Source organism: Lynx canadensis, chromosome B1 (genome assembly GCF_007474595.2).
Source record: "Lynx canadensis isolate LIC74 chromosome B1, mLynCan4.pri.v2, whole genome shotgun sequence".
Taxonomy (NCBI): Eukaryota; Metazoa; Chordata; class Mammalia; order Carnivora; family Felidae; genus Lynx; species Lynx canadensis.
In genome coordinates, this window is record NC_044306.2 from 201,812,756 (window position 1) to 201,835,490 (window position 22,735).

Consider the following 22,735-nt stretch of genomic DNA (forward strand, 5'->3'; position numbering starts at 1 on the left):
TGGTGATGACCAGTCCTGACAGTCCATTTCGTCCCAGTTACCTGTGTCCGTGCCTGATCTTGCCCCTGCTACTGATGGTGCCCCTCGCTTGTGGGTGGCACTCCACGGCAGGCAGGAGAGCTGGCAGGCAGAAATTAACACGCCATTGTTTTTAGCGTTACTTTGTCATGGGTGTCCCGTGTCTCTTCCTCTGAGTTGTTAACCTATTGAAATGAAAAGAGTGATTGTTCCAGCCAGGGGGAGATGCCCCATTCAAACCCTGGCTCCCTTTTCCTGCCCAAGGGTCTTTTCTTTTGCTTCCTGCAGGCTCTTAGGATTATTCTTTTCCCTTGTAGTTGGGCGTGGCTTAGTCACGGACAGCCCCAAAGGGTATTTCCGGAGGCCTCTTCAGCATTGTTGGAAAATGTGTCCGGATAGGATAGGCGTTATCAACAGATCCCTGGTGGGGCCAGCCCCTGCTGGGTCACCTTCCCTCAGCCCACCATTCCTGTAAACCTCGCCTCTCATCTGCCCCCCCTCTCTAATGCCTTTAGGGTGCAGAGCGTTAGCTCGGCTGAAGGAGATTGAGCTGGAGGACAGTGCTGTCAGTCCCCTAATGGAGAAACGCCCTGTGGTGATGATGGTGACAACAGCTGCTGTTGTCGTGAATGTGAACTGAGTGTGTGTGATACAGTAGGCCAGGCCTGCGAGGTCCTCGCCTTGTTTGACCCTTGAAACGCGCCTGGGGGGCAGGCCCTCACGTCTCCTCTTTCAGGAGCACTTTGAGGGTTGGGGGAACGACACGTGCCATGGTGCCACAAACAGGTGGAAGCCATTGAAGGGATTTGGGGAACAGGGCTGGTGCCATCCATCTGTGCCCACTGTGTGGCGGAGAGATTTCTGGAGCATCATGGTAGATGCAGCGGGAGTTCTGCAGGGGCCCAGGGCTTGATGGATCTTGGTCCTGTGCCCCAGGGACACCTGAAGAAAGGGTGGGGCAGGCACACTGGGGGGTGGGAGGGGTGGGGTGACAGGCTGTGTGCCTGCCCGGATGTGTGCGTGGCCCAGAATGACCCAAGGAGGAGGACTGGGAAGAGGAGCAGACCCTTGCCAAATCAGGTGAGAGCTTTGGAGCTAACCTGGGGAGAGACTGAGGGTTTCCGAGCAAGTAAGACTGCCTCCTGTGGTGCGGCCCTCAGAAAAATTCAGTGCATGAATGAGAGATCTCCGCTCTGGCCGCCTGCCTGCGGGGGTGCTCCTGGGACGAGGCTCAGGAAGGATTGTAAGGCCCTGGTCAGCCTCTTAGAAATGGGGTTCACCTCGTTTGTGGACAAGTCCTCGGTGCTTCCCCTTCAGCCATTACTCCTCCCACTGGCTGCAGGATGTGAGCGGGCATCCTGGAGGAAGGGGGCTAGTCAGGAGGAAAGCCGTGCCCGCCCCCACGTGGGTGCCTGTGGGTGAGAGGTGCGGGTGGGTGGGGCAGGCTTCAGCATCCGGAGCCCGGGTGGCTCTCAGGGAACCCCGATGCCGACAGCTTTGGTTAGACCGTGGCATTGTGCCCTGCGGATTGAGGACCCACTGGTTGTTTATTGGCCCTTGCTGATTTGATTCCCTTCCGGCTCAGGCGAGAGTCTGGCCCATTTTGGTGTTGTTTCTGCCCTTCAGAGATTGGATTGAGGTCGACAGCTGAGCCTTGATGCTGCCAGTAGAGTGAGTGCTTCTTCCTTGCAAAGGGCCCTCTACTGGGGATGCAAAACAAAGGGAGTCTCCATGACTGGTTCTGCGTCTGGCTTGGAACAGTGCTCGGGGTGCTGCCCTCAGCCTTCGTGCACAGCTGCTGGCTGCCCCCCAGGAGGGCTCTGGCCTGGGAGCAGATTGTGGTGTTCTGTTCCGCCCCTCCTCCCTCCTCTCCCAGCAACCCCTCACCGCCCCTCCCCCCCCATCTTTCACCACCCCTTCTTTCAGGGCATTCTCTTAACCCTGCTCAGAGCTTATCTCTGTTTAGTTCTTAGTCCTGGGCCTTGATTTGTCTGGACTTGCCCTTCACCTGGAGCGTGTGTGGAAGCTTGCACTTAGGCATCACTGCCGCCCTCGGAGGTGGTTCACTCCATGGGCCCCAGGTTGGAGGGTGATGGGCTGAGGTCCCATTCTGCCTCCTCATAGCTCTGCACCTGCCTCCCCTGCACATGCGGCTGCCCCGTTTGTATAGAGCGCCTCCTGCGTGCTGGATAGAATTCTGGGGATGCAGAGGTGACTCTGCCCTGCCCCCCCAGCAGCCCGCACCCCTAGAGACAGGTGTGTGGAGAGAGGGTGTGCACCCGACAGGCACAGAGCAGCAGGGTGGGTGCTGTGGAAATAGCTTCTGTGGGAGCCCAGGCCCGGGGGTTGGATGGGCGGCAGCCGGTCTGGGTCGGCTTTGCAGAGTGAGTCCAGAGGTTCTGCAGAACCAGGACGGACGGGAGTACTTCCCGAAGATGGTGGTGGGACAGGTGGATTTGAGGAAGCTTGAATCAAGCAGTCCCTGTGTTCTGCCCCCTGGTGAGGTGTCACAGATACTGGCTATGGCCACTGTCTACTCCACTACATGAGAGCGCTTAGGCTGTCTGAGGGCCAGGGCTTCTGCTAACTCGCTATGGCACAGGGCTCGTGAAGGGACAGCCTGAGGGATCCACAGTTGTGTCTTCCCAAGGGCGCCTCTGGGTTAGGGGGACCGCACAGGGTTAAAGGGAACCGTCAGGGCTACTGGGCTCTCCCTGCCCCATCTGAGTTCTCTCACTGCACCTGCCCGGGAATGGGGTTTGGTCACATGATGGGAGGAGGCAGGTCCTCGGTTCCATCTGGCCTCCTGGGCCCAACAGCCAGATCCATGCCAGCCTTCCGATGACCCACCGACCTGAAAGGGGAGCAAGAGGCACCTGTTACCTGTGCCAGTGACACACACAGCTGAAGCTAGGGAGGGATTCCTGTCCGTTCCGAGGTCCTCAGCTCTCATCCACAAAAAATAATACAGCCAAAGATGCCTTTGATAAGTCATGGTCTGTCATGAATCATGATTTTGGTAAGTTTCATCTGCACTACATTTGTACAGATTTACATCGTTGTCCAGTGGACGGAAAAACCAATGTTTCTGTTCCTCTTGCCCCTGCTGGCCCCGTCTCTGTGACCAGGGCCACATTTACATTCCGCCTCCCGGAGCACAGATGCCCGGTCGCTTCTGTGGGGTTCTCTATTCCGTTCCTTGTCCCTCTAGACCCTCACTGACCCGCGTCCCTCCACAATAGGGTTGAGGTTCATCAGGAGGTGTAGCCCTCACTCCTGGCCCCTCCCCTTCCAGGTGCATTGGGGTTCCTCACCGTTAGTCCCTTGTGCCCAGTCCCCTTCTCCAGAGGCAACTCCTCTTTAGCAAAATGTCAGCTGTTAGTGAACCGAATTCTGGATGCCCAGGCTCTTAGTATCCTTCTGGGTGCCTGACATTTTAGCTCGGTTTGAACCGTGTGTGTTTCACCAATGGCTGTCTTAGGCGGTACACAGGCTGGGCCTGGGGATAGCCCAGAGTTTCTTTCTTTCTTTTTAACCAAAGTTTCTTTCTTATTATAAAGGTATGTATAGAATTGCCTTGGGCTATGAAACGGTTTCTGAAATGGATTCTATTGTAACCACAACAGAAGAGAAGACAGTGAGACCATTTGTTTCCTTTTCTGAAAGTGTTCATAACTTTATTTTTTTAATGCTTTATTTATTTTTGAGAGCGAGTGCATGTGCACAAGTAGGGGAGGGGCAGAGAGAGAGGGAGACTCCACGTTGACCGCAGGGAGCCTGACATGGGACTCCCACGAACTGCGAGATCATGACCTCAGCCGAAGCTGGACACTCACCTGATGAGCCACCCAGGTGCCCCATGACTTTATTTTGATCTGATCTCAAATGTATTGAAAAGTTTCAAGAAAAACACAGGGAACTTCCATGCATTCTTTTTTTTTTTTTTTTTTTTTTTTTTTAAATTTTTTTTCAACGTTTATTTATTTTTGGGACAGAGAGAGACAGAGCATGAACGGGGGAGGGGCAGAGAGAGAGGGAGACACAGAATCGGAAACAGGCTCCAGGCTCTGAGCCATCAGCCCAGAGCCTGACGCGGGGCTCGAACTCCCGGATCGCGAGATCGTGACCTGGCTGAAGTCGGACGCTTAACCGACTGCGCCACCCAGGTGCCCCTCCATGCATTCTTTACTTCGATACACTCTGTGTTTCACTTGGTTTTATCTGTCCTGTGAGTGTGGAATATGTGCCATATAAGCAAGTAAGTATTTCTTCGAAGCATTAAGAGAGTCAGCTGGAGATACCATGCCTGTCTCCCCCTCAATATATCTGTATATCCCCTAAGAACAAGAGCATTCTCTCACATAAGCACCGACTGTGCAGTTGTAAGGCCGGGAAATGCAGCATCAACCCTGTGCTGTTTCTTAGTCCGCGGTCCGCATTCACATTTCGTTGGTTGTTTCAGGGATCTTCTCTGATTGTCTGTCTGTCTGTCTGTCTGCCTGCCTCCCTCCATCCATATGGTGTGCCGTTCCGGGCACATGGGAGCCGCAGGCCTGTGCTGTCTCCTCTGACATTGGGAATGCGGCTTCGAGCACTTGCCCGAGGAGGGTTGCCTTTGTAATTAACACGTAATCTGCGGAAGGTACTTTCAAGCCCTTTGGAAACCCTCTTCCTCCTGCAGCTGTCAGCTACCAGGTTCCCCCCCATCCCTCCTCTCCTGCCTCCGTCAGTCTTCCTGTGCTTGTTCAGGACATTCTTCCCTCCTCCTCCTCTTGTTTGTATCCATGTGGGTGCTTGGATTTTTGTTTCATTCAAGCGACTATAGTCCCTTGCTCTCATCATTTGTCTTGATGGTTAGATTGCTGCAGATGTAGCCAGTGGGAGCCCTTGTTTCAAGCTGGCTGCCGTTGCCTTCAGATGTGTCCCCCCATATTTCTTTCAGCACTTTCTTACTTTCCGGCACACGAGCTGCTGCGGGTTCATCTTCTACTTTCCAGTGAGCCCTGGAAACCATTTGTTTTGAATGAATGGGCCTTCCAGAACATAGTTTATTTTGTACTACCGTTTGGGATTTATTTGTGTTTACATGTTGTTGGGACGGAAGACCTTGGACTCTCTCTTCAGTGGTTTTCTTTTCATTATATGTGGAGACTATAAATAGGCAATATAAATTTACCTTATAGATAATTAACTTTAAGTAGGCTCTGTGCGCAAGGTGGGGCTCAAACTCACAACCCCAAGATTGAGAGGTGTGTGCTCCACCAACTGAGCCAACCAGGTGCCCCCCATAGGTAATTTAAACTGAGCTAGAGGTTAATTATTAAAGCAGCTCTGACTTAATATAATTTCTTATTTATTAAAAAAAATTTTTTTTTTAACGTTTATTTATTTTTGAGACACAGAGAGACAGAGCATGAACGGGGGAGGAGCAGAGAGAGAGGGAGACACAGAATCGGAAGCAGGCTCCAGGCTCTGAGCCATCAGCCCAGAGCCCGACGCGGGGCTCGAACCCACGGATCGCGAGATCGTGACCTGAGCCAAAGTCGGACGCTTAACCGACTGAGCCACCCAGGCGCCCCTCTTTTTTATTTTTTTAAAGGTTATTTATTTTGAGAGACAGAGAGAGGAAGGGGCATGAGCAGGAGAGGGTCAGAGAAAGGAAGAGAGAATCCCAAGCAGGCTCCACGCTGTTAGCACAGAGCCCAACATGGGGCTCTGTCTCACGAACCGTGAGATCGTGACCTGAGCCAAAATCCAGAGTCGGACACTGAGCTGACTGAGCCCCCCTGGGCGCCCCTAGCAGCTCTTGTTTCTTAAGCACTGATTGTGTACCTGTAATTCTAATTCCCGCAAAGACCCTTGTTAAACATAAGGAAACAAGTTTAGAAAGGTTAATGTACTGGTCAGAGTTACACAGCTAGTGAGTGTTGAAGCCAAGTTTCAATTCAGTACCGTCTGACTTTAAAGGTCACTTTTGTTCTAGACTTTGTTATAGTATGAGGTGTTTCCTTACTTTAAGTTATAGAATTTGTACCTGTAACAGTGGAACAACAAAAAACTTATTTGTGGCTTAAGGGCGTTTTCCTTGCTGCGTAATTCTGTGTCTTACGTGAAAAATCACATCTGAAGAATTAAAGCTTGTGGTTCATCACATTGTTGTCTCAAAGGAAAGTCTACTTGTGTTCATTCAAGAGTGACTCGTTGTCCTGGTATTTTTGTAAATGCCCAGAAGTTTCCTAACCCTCTTATTTTCTTCCTGTAGGAATTTGCTTGCTAGAAAACAGAATGCAAGACTTGACAGACAGAATGACTTGGGATGGAAGTTATTTGGAAAAGTACCACTCCGAGAGAATGCTCAGAAAGATTCAAAGAAAATACAAAAGGTATACGAGATATAAAAACACAAAAACATGTTATTAGCATATATTTATGAACCTTGTAAAAATGGCCTTTATTGAGGCTTTGAAATTGGAAAACTGTGTTAATCTGCATGCCAAGTTCCTAAAATGTAAGTCTGTCTTCAGAATGTTGATGACTTTAACCTTTTTCATTTCCTGTAGCTCACAGCATGCGTATAGGAAAGAGATAGTGGGGCTCTAGATCTTTATAACCCAATTTGATCAGTTTTTCCAGCAAGAGTTGTAAATGTGTTTGCTGTCAGAGGTGTGTTAATGATGTTTGATATTAAAGCGTTCTTGCCCTCTGATCCCATGGGTTTCTTGGAGCTCAATCCTTCCGGTACTGATTTGGCCAGGAATGCGAGGGCCATTGTTCACCCAGGCTATAGGATGATCCCCTTCCCCTTGCTGGCTCACAGGCTGCCTACTGGTCTGAGGTGGGGAGGGCACAGGGTTCAGGGGCCAGGCCAGGCCTGTGACGGCTCATCACCGCCAGGCTGCCTCCGTCCCCGAGCAGGGGGCGATGCCAGCGGCTGGAGACATGTGCTTGTCTTTGCAAAGAAGGTTCGTGCCCGGACTCAGCGGGGCCAGGGGCCTCTGTGGCCTTGGAAGTTCTGACTGTGACAGCCTGCGTCTTCTCCAGGGCTCCGAGTCCCAACCACCCTCACCTCTGCCGTTTGCCGGTGCTGTGACACTGCCCCCGGCAGGCCGACCCCTCCAGCTTCAGTTTTGTATCCATTGGCAGTTGCTTAGTAAATACTTTTTTTCTCTAAACCTTTATTTATTTTTGAGAGAGAGAGAGACTGAGTGTGTGCAGGGCGGGGGCAAAGAGAAAGAGACAGAGGGAGACAGAATCCGAAGCAGGCTCCAGGCCCTGAGCTGTCAGCACAGAGCCTGACAAGGGGCTCGAACCCATGAACCATGAGTTCATGACCTGAGCCAAAGTCAGACGCTTAACTGACAGACCCCCCCCCCCCCTCCCCCAGGCGCCCCTGCTAAATACTTTGGAGGACCTAGTGAGTGCTGGGCCTCGTGCGTGGCCCTGGGCTTACAGAGCTCACACAGCACCGTGCTGGAGAGCACCCCTCTGGTGAGGAGAGGACTCCAGGGTGGGTACGGAAAGGAGCAGGACGGGTGTGTGTGGGGGCAGGGGCACGGCCTGCTGGGCAAGGCTGCACACGAGGTTGAGGTCAAAGGTGTGACGGAATTATTAACAACAGGGATCATGAGCGATTGTTGTGTGCTGGTTTCAGATGAGTCAGCACTTGGGTGTCTGGTTCATTTAAAACTCGTAACAGTCTTCTCAAGAAGGTGCTATTACCGTCCTCATTTCACGGAAGGAGCCCTTAGACAGGCTCAGTGACTTGGGCAGGGCCGGAACCCAGCCCCAGGGCCCTCGCTGCTCCTCTGCCTCGGCAGGGAAGGGGCCGCAGGCAGTGGGGGCGGCCCGGGCCCAGGGAGCAGTGAGAGGGGCTATCTGTGGGGCCCGCGTGAGGTGCTGTCCCTGGAGGGTTTTACTCGTGTGAGCCGTGATGGCGTCACCCTGGCAAGAATGTGGCTCCTGGACTGGTCCAGAGGAGGGGAAGTGGGGCTGGCCCTGAGTGGCGCTTGCGCGGTTGCAGAGGACGGCCCCTTTGAGTATTAAACGTGTTAGGTACAGCGGTGCGGCGTGTGGGGCGAGGCGGGGAGCACATCCCGGGGCTCTGGCCCCAGCCACGCGGTGGATGCGCGCCTATTTCATTTTGTGAAAGCCTCGGCAAACTAAATTTGTTCTGAATGTCGTCTGACGTTCCCCAGAGTGGTCGTCTGGACCCAGGAGGCTCGCGAAGTACTTCGGTGTTGGAATTCATTTTTATGGGTTGTTACATTTGGATTCTGAAGCGCTCCTTGCGTAGGCTTATTACAATAGCACACAATTAAAATTTGAGGAGTCTGTATGCAAAGCTCTGCCATAAATTTCTTAGAAACAAAATAGCCAAGCTGTTTAAGAATTTTTAAAGAGATCCACACTTTGAAAAAAGTAACCATTATCCTAGGGAGATTTTCCCGTGACTCTTACTGTCACTCACATCATGTTTGAATTTCTTTGTTTTCTTTGTCGTACTTTTTTTTTTTTTTTTAAAGGTGGACATGGATTATGTTCTTGAACCTAAAGGATTTCTGTGAACTGGAGTGACTAGGTCCACTAATTATGTGGCAACCCAATACCGCAGGGACGAGGACCATCTGGCTTCAACCATCAATAATAAAGGATGTAATTGTACCGGCAAGGGTCATACAATCCTGCCCGTGTCCTGTTTGCTCGTGCTTTGTGTCTCCGGCCCTCCCTCCCCGGGCTGGCCAGGCCTCACGGGGATCCAGGGCCGGGTACCTGCTGTCGTGGGGGTACAGCAGCTGGCGGCTGCCACAGATGTCCACCCACACGCTTTGTCGCGGCCTTCAAAGCTCAGCCTGGTCCGGCTCTCCACCCACACGCTTTAGAGAGCCCAGAGCCGGTGCCGACTGCCGAGGCCCGTGATGCCAGACGGTGCCAGGTGTAGGAAACTCCGGTTCCTCCTCCCCTTCTCTTTGGAATGTTTTTATTACCGGAGAGAAGCGCCATCGCGTAGTGCTGTAAGACCATAGACTTTGGAGGCAGACTGTCAGAGTCCGTATCCCAGCTCGGCCACTGTTTGGCTGTGTGGGCAAGTCCCTTAACCTCCTGAGCCTCATTTTCGTCCTCTCTGAAATTTGGAGAATAACCGGACCAGCCTCGGAGGGGTGAGGACGAAATGTGTGAATGTACCTCTGGTGCTCAGAACGGTATTGAATGTCGTAGGTGCTGGAGAGCGTTTACTGTTATTGTTGTCTCTTTCCTGGGACAAGTCCACCTTGAACAGCAGGAAACAGGACACCGCGTGGGAGGGTGAGCCTGAGGCCTCCGCAGGTCCCTTCACTTGCGTGTGCAGACAGCGCACCGTGTTGAGGCCAGGTCTTGCGCTGGGAGCACACAAGCCCTTGGGCCAGCGTGCCTCAAGGCATCCTGGTGGAGCCCGGGGGACAGGTGTGTACGCCCGCCAAGATCGCTGGGCTTGCAGACTTGGGTCTGATTTCCAGCATCCCCTCTTCTTTTTTTTTTTTTTTTTTTTTTTTTTTTTCAACGTTTATTTATTTTTGGGACAGAGAGAGACAGAGCATGAACGGGGGAGGGGCAGAGAGAGAGGGAGACACAGAATCGGAAACAGGCTCCAGGCTCTGAGCCATCAGCCCAGAGCCCGACGCGGGGCTCGAACTCACGGACCGCGAGATCGTGACCTGGCTGAAGTCGGACGCTTAACCGACTGCGCCACCCAGGCGCCCCCAGCATCCCCTCTTCTTATCCGTATAACTGTGGGCAGTTACTTCTTGGTTTTCTCATCTGCAGAATGGACACTGTGGTTCCTCCTCACGGGGTTGTTATAAATTAAGAGATGATGTACGTGGACCGTTTTTGTCCCAGGAGTGGCCCAGAGTGAGTACTTGAGGAGTGGCTGTTGTGACGTTTAATTCAGAAAGAGGTCCAGCGAGTGGTCAGGGCTGCTTGTGGTTTGCCCCGGGGCACGTGGGACACACGTGACTTCTTTGTAACTGGGCCAGATTCCCTTCGCTTGAGCCTGACACAGACATAGCTGCCATTTTTAGGAAATGTTGAAATGTTACTTTCAGTTATCTTTTCAAACTTCAGAAGGATTTTGAAAAGTCATTGTCTCTCAGCTTACATTATGATTTCTAAGTAGGGGAACAAAAATGACCAAGGATAGCTACGAGAATCACACTAAACCAGTGTTTCTCAAAGCATGGTGCCCGGGGGGACATGATCATCATCTGGGCGTTTGTTAGAAACACGAGTTCTCCGGCCTTCCCCCCACAGAGCCGCTGAAGAAACTGGGGCTGGGGCACAGCAAGTGCCCGCCAGCTGTGGCAACCGCCGGTGAACTGGAGAGGCCCCGAGAATAAAGCCAGGAGAAGGGATCCGAAGATAGCTGCCTTCGGGCCTCCCGTCATTGGGTGTGTGTGGGGCAGGGCCCGGCCAGATTGGCCCCCTGGGCAGTGCTGGGCCAGCGTATCCTTTGCTTTGCTTTGCGGATAAAGAGGGACCTTCCTCCTTGGCTTCCATGGTCCTTTGTTCCACACATTTGAGCCACCGTGGGGGTCCTTCCTGGAATTACAGTGAAGGGCAAGACTTCCTTGGCCTCCGCCTCGCTTGGAACTTGCTTGCCTTAGATCAGGCAAAAACAGATTGGAGCAGAGTAACTGCAGGTAGTCGCAGCTGTGATAAGCGTCGTGCAATTTCTGCACCACTGGTTTTTCAAGTGACTGCCGGTTCCCGTCCAAGGGGCGTTCCTCAGCCCTTGTCTCATCAGCCTCTCCCCTGCTCCTTGGGAGCCTTTCTGACCTTGACTTCAAGGTCACCACATTCTCCCTCCTTTGCAGTTTTCCCCGCTGGCTGCCCTCCAGATAGTAGAGTCCCCCTCAGGTGCTGCTCTGTCCATGGCCACCCAGGAGGAGATCTCAGCGGGACTCCAGGCTTTAAATATCGTGCCTCCACTGACAGCCCCCACCTTTGTTCCCGGCGGGGCCTCTTCCCTGAACTTCCTCGTCTAGCTGCCTGCTGGGTGCTCCACCTGGCTAACAAGTCCGGGCTATACTTTTTCTGTTTCCTGTCTTGTTGGGCCTCTTCTCCTTGCATCTTTCCCCATTTTGGAAAATGATAGACTTCGCCTTCTTTTTCAGGTCTAAACTTGACAGTTGTTCTTGACCTCTCTCCTCTCTCTCCTCTCACCCCTCCTCCCGTCTGACTGCCGTTTTGCTGATGTTTGCGCTCTGTTGGTGCGGCCGGCTTTGAGGGCTGTGACCTGCTGGGGGTTCAGGTGATCTGGTGCAGTCAGCCTGGTGCGACACGGATGTGCTTTGCTGTCCCTCAGTTGCTTGAGCTGTTGGAAATGGGGACTGCACACATCTGGGGACGCTTTAGAGCAAAGTTTGTGAGTCTTTTAGACGTAACACTGGGTATACAGACTTGAGGCATCGGCACCATTGTCAGGAAATGTCCTGTCTGGGCTCCGAGGCAGCTACCGACAGGCAGGGATTACGGTGAGGGGTACGGTGTGTGGGCTTTAGTGTCCTGGATAAAAGATGTCATGTGAGCAAAGAAGCATACACGTATTTGGGCTTGTATCACCTGGAACATCTTGGATGGCCTTCTGGAATTTCAAGTCAGCTCTTAGATGTTAAAGAGAGAATCCCAGAGGAAGGCGGATCCAGAACGGCTTAAAGTGATATCCCTTCTCCTCACCTCTGGGTTCTGTGAAGTCTGGGTAGTCAGAAAAACCTACATCATCCCAAACTGCAGAGAAGATAAGGCTGGATGGTCCGTGCAGGTGACTGGTGATGGGCCTACAGATCAGTCTAAAACGACAGTGAGAAAACCTCCTTCATTTGCAGCATCGCTTATGCCTTTGGAAAGTAGGTTCGAGGCAGTTTGCAAACACGAGCAGGTCTCAGTTCCACATACGGAGGAAGTGTGCTCTAACCTGTCTCTTCTGACGAATGCAGCTATGAAACTTGAACATATACATAGAGCAGCCTTTTCAGCATTCTGAAAAGTAAACTGTGGCAGGTGGATCGGGGAAGAGGGCCACAATTCACAGTACTGCTGAACTGATTGACTTTACCCCCCTCTGAGATTGATTTTCCCCCCTCGGAGATTCCCCACCCTGAACTCAAGGTATCCTAAAACCCAGAGACGAGTGTTAATGTGGACAGAGAGAGCACTAAGAAAGGCTGTCTAGTTCTGGATGAGGAGTGGGTACTCTAACACTCAGAATGCAGAGACCCTACTTTTCATTTTTTCCTTTTCTCTGCTTTCTCACATCCTAACCCCCACTCAGTTTCTTGGCAGTAGAAACTGGCCGGCAGGCGCCTGAAACTCTCAGTAAGGGAACCTGATTACAGGAAACTGTTCCCAGGAGGTGGGGCAAACCCCTGATGCCCTGTTCTCTCTCCTCCTACCCTTGGCCCAAGGTGCACACAGATGTGGGAGGTGTGTGGTTAGAGAACCCAGAAAAGGGGCCACCCGGGGAATCAGCAAGTTCTGGGGACATCGTAGAGAGGAGGAGTTCGGGAAAGTGACCTTCGAGGTTGTTAGGAACTCCTGGGCTGACCCCCAAGTTGTAGATGCGTGGATCCGACTCTAACTGGCAACTGTGGACTTTGAGAACTAAACTTTGGAATAGACCAGCACACGGGTCCCACACTGGCCACTGGGCGGTGCACGTGTGGGGTATAGCCAACAGGCGCTGGAAAGGCTTTGGCAAGTCAGCTGACTCTGGAGCCGGGTGGAATGTGGGAGTGGAATCCAACCAGGTCAACTGCCTATTAAAACAGAAATACGAACATTCTCCAGAGGGTTGGACAAGACCCAGAGTCTTGTAATGCAATAGTCAAGATGTCTAGAATGCCATTCCGACGTCCTCAGCATATCAACAACTAGGAAAATCTGGCTGTCCCATTGGAAAGACAGTTAATACACATTACTGCCAAGGTAGCACACTTGTTGGGATTATCCAGCAAAGACTTTAAAGCAGCCATTGTGAAAATACTCCAATCAGTCAATAAGAGGGGAACATTCTTTTTTTTTTTAATTTTTTTTTTCAACGTTTTATTTTTATTTTTGGGACAGAGAGAGACAGAGCATGAACGGGGGAGGGGCAGAGAGAGAGGGAGACACAGAATCAGAAACAGGCTCCAGGCTCTGAGCCATCAGCCCAGAGCCCGACGCGGGGCTCGAACTCACGGACCGCGAGATCGTGACCTGGCTGAAGTCGGACGCTTAACCGACTGCGCCACCCAGGCGCCCCAAGAGGGGAACATTCTTGAAATAGGAAGGTAGAAAGTATCAGTAAAGAATTTGAAAATAGAAGGAGGAACTGTGTAGAACTTTTGAATGAAAAATACAGGAACTGAAATAAACTAACTGGATAGGCTCAGTAGCAGGATGAAGGTAGTAAAGGAAAGAGGAGTAAACGCTGAGATAGATCCACAGACTTGATTCCATCTGAACAGTACAGAGGAAAAAGGGGGAAAAGAACAGAGTCTTAGAGGCACGTGGGGTAGTACTAAAAGGTCTAACCTTTGTGCTGTTGGTGTTTCAGAAGGAGAGGAGAAACATGGGGTGCAGAGAAAAATTTTGGACTAAATAATGGCTAAATCTGACAAAAGAGATAAACCTACAGATTTGGGGAGAGGGGGGTTCAGTGAACTCCAGACAGGAGAAAGCCACAGAAGCCCGTGCCCAGGCATGTCGTAACCAAATTGCTGAAAAATAAAAACAAAAAGTCTGGGGGCGCCTGGGTGGCTCAGTCAGTTGAGCGTCCGACTTCGGCTCAGGTCATGATCTCACGGTTCATGAGTTCGAGCCCCGCATCGGGCTCTGTGCTGACAGCTCAGAGCCCGGAGCCTGCTTTGGATTCTGTGTCTCCCTTCCTCTCTGCCCATTCTGTGCTCACGCTGTCTGTCTCTCTCTCTCAAAATTAATAAATATTAAAGAAAAAAAAAAAAGATAAAAAAGTCTTACAAGCAGCCAGAGGAAATGTAGTACCGGAGAAGAAGAGCCATCAGTCCCAAATCCCATACTGGGCACAAATACCCTGCGGGAATGAGGGTGGGATAAAGCAGATGAAGGCAAAGTAGGGGATTTGTTGCCGGCAGATCTAAGTGAATTGCTACAGGAAGTTTTTCAGATGGGAGGGTCATTGCACCGGAAGGAGACTTGGAACATCCCTTGGAACGTTCGGAAGAAGAGCTGGATGTGGGGGTCTAGGTAGGTGCAATAGACCGCCGTTCTCCTAGTGAGCTCTTTGAAATGTGTTTGAGTGAGAGCAAGAACTATAATTTTGTCTGGGTTTTCAGTGTCTGTAGATACAGAAGGGGATACGGTGGTAAGATTGTAAAAAATGAGATATGCATGATAATCCCTAGATCAACCACCAAGCTATACAGAGAGTTAAAAACACCATAAATTAAAACGGAGTTCTAAAAAGAGTTTAAAAAATGAAATCAAGGCAGGAAAGAGGAAATAGAGGTAGGAAAAATCTAGATAAGATGATAAACGGAAGCATGTCAGTCATTATGTTCCTATAAATGGTTTGAATGCACCAGTTGTATGTCTGAATACCCAATCCTGACAGGTTGTCAGGACGGATGAAAAAAAATGAAAAGGACCCAAATATGTGTTGTCCACGGGAAAGTCACTTCAAATATAAAATACGTAGGCTAAACTGAATGGATGGGAAAGGTATACCGTGAAAACACTAATCAGAACGAAGACAGAGTAGATGGACTAACATAAGAAAAAGTACACTTCAGAGCAAAGAAGGTTCCCAGCGACCAGGCAGGACGTTCCCCGGTGAAGACAGAATGATTCCGAACGTGCGTGCACCGGCGGCAGCTGCAGAATGCGTGATGCAGAGACAGGCAGATCTGAGACAGGTGCACAAATCCTCCGTCGTTACTGGCACGTCGACCCTCCTGTCTAGACAGTGATTGATAGGCCGTTGAGAGAATCAGCCAGGACACTGAAGGACTGACCAACGTTTGTTGAACACGCCAGCCCCCCGTGAGAGCACAGCGCACATTTTTGACAAGCGTGCACGCGACATTCACCAAGAGAGACCGTAACCTGGCTTGAAAAAGAAACCGTGAATCTGAAAGGATTACAGTTACACAAAATGTGTTCTCTAACCACAGTGGAATCAGAGCGTAAAGCAGTGACACACAGATAGCAAGAACCTTCCCAAAAGCTTGGAAATTAAATAAGAAACACACCTAAACAAATCATGGGACAATGAGGAAGTCACAAAGAGTTAGAAGGAAAAAAAAAAAAAGGAAATATTTTGAACCTAAATAGAACATCTAAAACTTTGTGGGAGATGATGCTTAGAGGGAAATTTATAGCACTAAAACGCTTATTAGAAAAGAAGAAAGTTCTCGCATCAGTAATCTGATTTTCTACTTTAAAAACCATAAAAGGAGCAAATAAACTCAAAGCAAGCAAAAGGGAGGAAGTAATAAACATAAGAATAGAAATCAATGAAATTGAAAACCAAAAAATAATAGTGAAACCAAAAGCAGGTTCTTTGAAATGATGAACAAAATTGATCAAACTGATAAAATTGACAGGTGAAGCAAATCACCAACACAACAAGTGAGAAAGGGGATATGACTACAGACCTTCCCTTGCAGAGATTAAAACGATAATGAGAATGCATGGATGATTCCACATTCATAAACTTGGTAACTTAGACGAAATGGGCCATTTCTTTGAAAATCACAAATTGCCAAAACTCATCTAGGATGAATAGATGGCCTGAATCATCCCCTGATTATTAAAGAAATGGAAATTGTAGTGAAAAGCCTTCTAAACAAGAAATCTCCAAGCCCAGAGAGTTTCATTGGTGAATTCTACCAATATTTAAAGAAAAATAACACCAATTTTAGAGAGACTACCTCCTGACTCCGTTTATGAGGCTAGTATTACCCTGATACCAAAACCAGACAAGTGCAGTACAAAAAAAGCGAATTGGTGACCAGTATCCCTCATGCAGACACACGTAATCCTCAACATAGCATTAGCATGTTGAATTCGCTAAGACTTTAAAAAAAAAAGAAAGGGCAATACACGTAAGCAGCATTTGTGCCAGGAATGCAAGGCTGGTTTAGCATTTGAAAATCAGCCACTGTGTGGCACCTGGTGGCTCAGTCGGTTAAGCCTCTGACTTCGGCTCGGGTCGTGATCTCACTGTTTGTGGGTTCAGGCCCTGTGTCGGGCTCTGTGCTGACAGCTCAGAGCCTGGAGCCTGCTTCGGATTCTCTGTCTCCTTCCCTCTGCCCTTCCCTTGCTCTTGCTCGAGCGCACATGCGTGCACTCTCTCTCTCTCTCTCTCTCTCAAAAGTAAATAAACACGTTTAAAAAAAAATCAGTCGGTGTAATCTGTACCAACAGTCTTGGGGGAATGTCAGGAGTATTATCTGAGTGTAGGAATTTAGTCTCAAAAGTTTACGTGCTGTAGGACTCTAGGTGTGACAAACATAAAAGCTTAGTGCCAGGGATGGCATAGGGGATGACTACCAGGGAGGAGCAGGGAGAAGGTTTTGGGGTTAATGGAATGGTTCTGCATTTCGGTTGTGGCAGTGGTGGCTGGAAGATGGCACGTCTTGAAACTGATAGAGCTGTAAGGGGTGCCTGGGTGGCTCCGTCGGTTAAGCATCTGACTCCACATTGGCTCAGGTTATGATCTCACGGTCATGGGATCAAACTCTGTGCCGGGCTCAGTGCAGAGCTCAGAGCCTGATTGGGATTCTCTCTCCCTCTCTTTCTGCCCCCCCCCCCAAATAAATAAATAAACTTAAAAAAACTGATAGAACTGTATACATCAAAAAAGCTAACTAACTGTATGTTGATTTTAAAAATAAAACGAACGATGAATGAATCAGCCAGGGCACCTTTGACCCTTGTTTCCATTTCTAGGGATTTATCCTAGAAATAAATCAGTAGGGGCGCCTGGGTGGCGCAGTCGGTTAAGCGTCCGACTTCAGCCAGGTCACGATCTCGCGGTCCGTGAGTTCGAGCCCTGCGTCGGGCTCCGGGCTGATGGCTCGGAGCCTGGAGCCTGTTTCCGATTCTGTGTCTCCCTCTCTCTCTGCCCCTCCCCCGTTCATGCTCTGTCTCTGTCTGTCCCAAAAATAAATAAACGTTGAAAAAAAAAATTAAAAAAAAAAAAAAGAAAGAAATCAGTATGTGAGTAAAATGATGGTTGTATAAGGGTTTTGATGGCAGCACAAAAGATTGGAAGCAGTCAATCTAAATGCCTGGCAGTAGGGAGTCGATTAAATCTCTAAGTGACGTAAAGTGCAGATCGTAAGAAGCTAAGTGAAAAACCATTATATTAGCGTGCTCTATATGTATGAAGGTATTTGCATATCTTTGTAAATGCACAGTCTGTATCTGGTAGGATACTTACAAAACTGGTCACGATAAAATTGTTATGGAGCGGGGAATGAACTGTGTATGTGGGAGACAGGGAAGAGGGTGACCTACTTTCTCTACATCTTTTTTTAAATTTATTTTTATTTATTTTTAACATTTATTCATTTTTTGATAGAGACAGAGCATGAGTGGGGGAGGGGCAGAGAAAGAGGGAGACACAAAATTCGAAGCAGGCTCCAGGCTGTCAGCACAGAGCCCGATGTAGGGCTCGAACTCATGGACCGCGAGATCATCACCTGAGCTGAAGTCTGATGCTCAACCGACTGAGCCACCCAGGCGCCCCTCTGCATCTCTTTTCATACCTTTTGAATTTTGTTTTATGTGCATGTCGGCTTGAAAAAAAATTTTTAAATGTGCAAAGAATGATAGAAAAAAAATTTGAGGAATTTTGGTCAAAGGATAGCAAGAAGAAGCCAAAGGTAAGTGGATATCCCAAAATACAACCTACAAGTTCTCATATAACTGTTAGAGGCAAAGTACACATTTGACATTGAGCTTCCTAGTGGCCAGAGCAAAGAGGGATACGTTAAACGTTAAGGAATCCCATGCGGGAAGCTGCACCTGATCGGGGAGTTTGGGCTTGCTGAAGTGCTGGATGTAATGTTTGTGTGCAACAGGGACTTTTTGTGGAGGGTGAGTCTCAGTGTCCAGTTCCCCTTAATATGGGTTTTAGAGAAGCAGCATGTTAGTTTTTTTTTTAATTTTTTTAAGCTTTATTTATTTTTGAGAGAGAGAGAGAGAGAGAGGGAGAGAGAGAGAGACAGCGTGAGTGGGGGAGGAGCAGAGAGAGGGAGACACAGAATCCAAAGCAGTTCCAGGCTCCAAGCTGTCAGCACAGAGCCCGATGCGGGGCTCGAGCCCATGAACTGTGAGATCACGACCTGAGCCGAAGTCAGCAGCAGGTTAATTCTTTATCAAACTTGTACATGATGCCTTTCTGGACAAGAAGCAAAAAAGGGAGAGTTGCGAAGTTTCTACAGGGGAAATGGCAGTGTGGTCGGTTACTTTGCACTTTGTTTTTATTTCGTGGATGGATGGTCTCCCATCTATTGTGGTGATGGTCACTTCATTCTGAGAAGTATGTGCCTTTGAACAACGTGAACTGAAATTCCGGTGAATAGTGCCTCTTAAGGTTTGCTTATTTTTCCTAATGTGCAAGTGGTAAGTTCCCTGTCAGTCTCCTGCTCTGTGGCTCCAGGAAGAGAGGGGGGTTCGGGAATAGGGGCTGCGTGTGTTAGTTCTCCGTAGATCTCCACTGGGGCCTCCGACAGTGCAGGAGTCAGAGGTCTGGGGTTTGGGAAGGCGCCCCCCCCCCCCCGCAGAGGACTCTGATTGGGATCAGAGGGCCCCGCCTCTGGTCTTGGTCATGTCGTTCACAGTCAGTTTTGTGGCGTTGGGCCAGCGACTTCGCCTTTTCCTCGTCTGCAGAGATAATGTCCACCTTGCCCATGCTTGTGAGGGTCGATAGGATGAGCGTGGGGACGCCGTCGGCGTCCAGTGGGGGCTCAGTAAAGGTCAGTGGCTTCTCCTGTTCCGGCCCTCCCTCATGGCCGCACCTTCACTCTGGTGGGTGGGTAAAGCGAAAAACAAAACAACAGAAAAACGCTTTGCTGCAGGTGGTCCCTGTGGCTTGGAAATTGCGAGTGGCAAAAGCCTCGGATTCCACCCAAAGTGGCTTTAAAAGTATTTTTTCAAATTATAAAAATAACTCATGAAAAAATACCCAAATGGTAGACGTCGCGGGAGAGTAAAACGGGAACGTCTCTTCACCTTAAGACTTCACAGTCTCTCGTGGCGAGGGCCTCTGACAGTTTAGCGCCCACCCTCCCAGGCCTTCCTCTGAGCCAGACCACCTGCAAACAGATGTCACCCACATCGATACGGTTATCACAGCGTCACAGGCCGTGCGAGCTGTGCAAATTCTCGCTGGTGCGCACACCCCAGCTACTCAGGAAATCCGAGCAAGTAACTCAAAGGCACAGTAGGCTGTGCTTTGTCAGAGAGCACCGCCCGCGTCCTGAAGCCCGTGTCCCACTGACCCTGGGCTCTGGCGGTGGCGTCTGCAGTCTGGTGGGCTGTGTGTGTGTGTGTGTGTGTGTGACCCGAACGCGTTTCGTGGTCCTGGCCGAACGGAGGCGGCTTCCTAGGAAGACCCAGAGGGGTGGCCCTTGGGAACTTTCAAATGCTCCTGCCCTTCTCTGGGCAGTTTAGGGTGTTGACACAAAGACAGTGGCAGCCCAAAGGGCACTCCTCTTCCCACTGACCTAATCCCCAGGGGAAGACTGAGGTGGTTTGTTGTTGTTGTTGTTGTTGTTGTTGTTGTTGTTAAGCATTTTATAATCCCTTTAACACTGTCGGAGCAGCATGGGAGAGCCTTCCTCTGGCCTTTTCCAGGTCTGGCTGGCTTGTCTTATGCTGCCACTGGGCCTGGGGAGGCAGAATCAGCAGGTGCAGGGGCGGAAAACATCTTCCCTTCCCTTCTGGGTGCTCTTTCTGGTCTAGTAATTAAATAGACATAAGACAGATGAACAGGAGAAAAACTAATGTTGTACGTACGGGGGACTCCAAGAAGTGACCAAAGCAGGTGGCTTTTATACCTTTTAGGCAGAGAGGCAAGAAAACTGTGAAGAATTGATGAGACGAGGGGGGTTTGGACTTGGGGCCGAAAGTTAGTGAAAAGGAGTAAGGTTTGTTTTTACAGCCCCGTCGGCCCCAAATTCCCCGTCTCTGGTGATAAGGCAAACGTCTGTCCTCCTGGTGCAGGGAGGGTGCCTCTCACACAGGAGACTCATTTCCTGCTTTCAGGGGGACAGGCAGGGCCACGGCGTCCTTGCTGCTTCTGAGAGACTTTAATTCATGATCGTCCGTGTGCCAAAGTGGCATGTTCGGAGGCGGCATTTTCTGTGCTCCTTCACAGACGACTGCAGAGGACTCCAAGAAACCTCGGATCGGAGGACAGTAAGGCTGTTCTTTTTTTTTTTTTTTTCTTTAAAAGTTTTCTCCAATGCTTATTTAATTTTGAGAGAGAGACAGAGAGACAGAGCAGGAGTGGGGGGTGGGGGGAACAGAGATTGGGAGACACAGAATCCGAAGCAGGCTCCGGGCTCTGAGCTGTCAGCGCAGAGCCCGATGGGGACTGGCACCCACCGACTGCAAGATCATGACCTGAGCCGAGGTCGGCTGCTTAACCAACTGAGCCACCCAGGCACCCTGAGAGTAAGGCTGTTTCAAACCTTCCTGTAAGAGACTTGTCTAACTTGAACTCACAATGTTACTCGTCAGTGTGGAAGCACTTTGGATGGGACCTTCACGTTGGCACTAGAAACTACCCCTTGGTATTCCCGGAAGTAATAGGCAAGCGCTGCCTTTGTTCCTTGGGCTCATGCCGGCGTCTGACGGTCAGTGTGACCTCAGCCCTGTGAAGGGAGCGCTGTTGTAGGAAACTGAAATCTTAGTTGAGAGGCAGCACGTCAGAGAAGTTGGCAGTAAGGGGCTGTGGAGTCAGACTGCCTGAGTTTGGATCTGCCCTGCCACCTGCCACGTGCCTCTCACCCGAGGAGGCCACTCGGAGCCTCAGCTGCCGTGTCTGGGGACAGAGAGGCAGGGGAGGTGACGCTGGCCTTGCCTGTGTCGTGGGGCCGCTGTAACGCAGTGCACGTGCTGACCACAGCACACGCGTATTCCCCTACGGCTTTGGAGGTCAGAAGCGTGAGATGAGTTTTCTGGGCTAAAATCAAGGTGTTGGCCGGGTCGGTCTTTCTAGAGGCTCCAGGGGGGAGTCTGTTCTTTACCTTCCAGCTTCTAGAGGCCGCAGGCGTTCTTTGGCGTGCGGCCGCCTCACTCCAACCACTGTCTCCGTGGACGTGTGGCCTCCCTTCCAGTCATGCCTCCCTGTGTCCATCGTTTAAGGATACCTGTGGTTATTTTGGGCCCACCCAGATAATCCAGGATCATCTCTGCCGTCTCAAGGTCCATAACCTTAATCCCATCTGCAAAGCACCTTCTGCCGTTGACAGGTGCTGGGGATTCCGACACGGGCACACGTGGGGGCCACCATTCAGCCTAGCACCGTCCCTGCCTTGTGGGATTGCTAGGACCGAATGAGACGCACCGGGTCTCGGCCCAGTGCCCCCTCCAAGGTGGTGTTCTGGGCCGTCTTCCCTGCCCCCTGCACCCTCCCCGCCGTCTGACCACCCAGAATGCCGTCGGTCATCACCGTCACAGGATTCTGGTATTTTCTGTGCAGCACTCTACCCCATGCTACGTTCTTGCTCGTTTGTTTCTTCACTGCTTGCCTCTCAACCCCTGCTAGACCAGAAGCTCACGAGAGCAAGGCCTAGGCTCAACGATTGCTCTATCTCCAGGGCCCGGCACGGCGCCAAGCTTTAGTGGGTGGTTAATACATATTTGTTAAATGGATGAATGAGCATCCAAATTCCGAAACGCTCCACCATGGAGCTGTTTTTCTTCCTGTTTTTGTGACAACGTAAGCATTTTCCCATGGTCTTAAATATTCTTTCACGATCTCATTCTTACCCCTTAAGTAATGGTCTTCTGTGTAGCGCGATTTACTTCACCAGTCCCCAGGATCGGGAGGTTGTTCCTTCGGTGACCTTTCCATCCCCGGGAGATGTAGTGGTCTGGAGCAAGTTTGCCGGCCTGCCTGCTGGGGTGTGGCCCTTTACGAGTGAATCAGTCTGACCTCCTTGACCGCAAAGGGTAAAGACAGCGATGTTACAGATGAATCAAAGAAGCAAATCCACTGTGCCGGTAGACACGCAGGAAGCCTGGGAATGAGCTCTGGTTAACTCAGAAGACTTCAGGAGGAGGAGTTCTTTACAGGTGGATGTGGGCTTTAAAGCCATGCTGAGATGGAGAGAAGGCTCTTTTAACTTCTGGCTTTTGCTTTACGTTTCAAAATTTAGTAAAGTCAACTTGTTACCACATGCTATGACATGTAGTTAAAACTTTGTAAGTGGTCCTCAACTCTAAAATAACGTGATAGAACCTTCTTAAAGTAACTTGCAGGCTACAATCTGCCGGAAGAGATAAGCAATGTGTTTGGGTAAGCATATCTGAATGCACATCTAACGCACGCTTAACACATACGTCTGTCATATTTGAATTTGGTGAGACTGTGGGCTCAGGTTGCATGACTTCCAGTGAATGTGGCTCTAGGCGTCGGTAGGAAGCCGGGGAGGCCGAGGACCCACTCCTGTGTGTGAGAACGGAGCTTCACCACGTTAGCCCTCTT

The 22,735-nt window shown here is 50.3% G+C and overlaps 1 protein-coding gene across 5 annotated transcripts in view; it reads left to right on the forward strand.

The window, feature by feature from the left end:
• TBC1D14 (TBC1 domain family member 14) overlaps positions 1-22,735 on the forward strand; it is a 111,974-nt gene that overhangs the window by 42,959 nt on the left and 46,280 nt on the right. For all 5 annotated transcript variants that reach the window (XM_030314266.1, XM_030314267.1, XM_030314265.1 and 2 more), the window contains one exon: positions 6,281-6,401. In XM_030314266.1, coding sequence (XP_030170126.1) covers positions 6,281-6,401 — 121 coding nt within the window. The remainder of the gene's footprint in view (positions 1-6,280; positions 6,402-22,735) is intronic.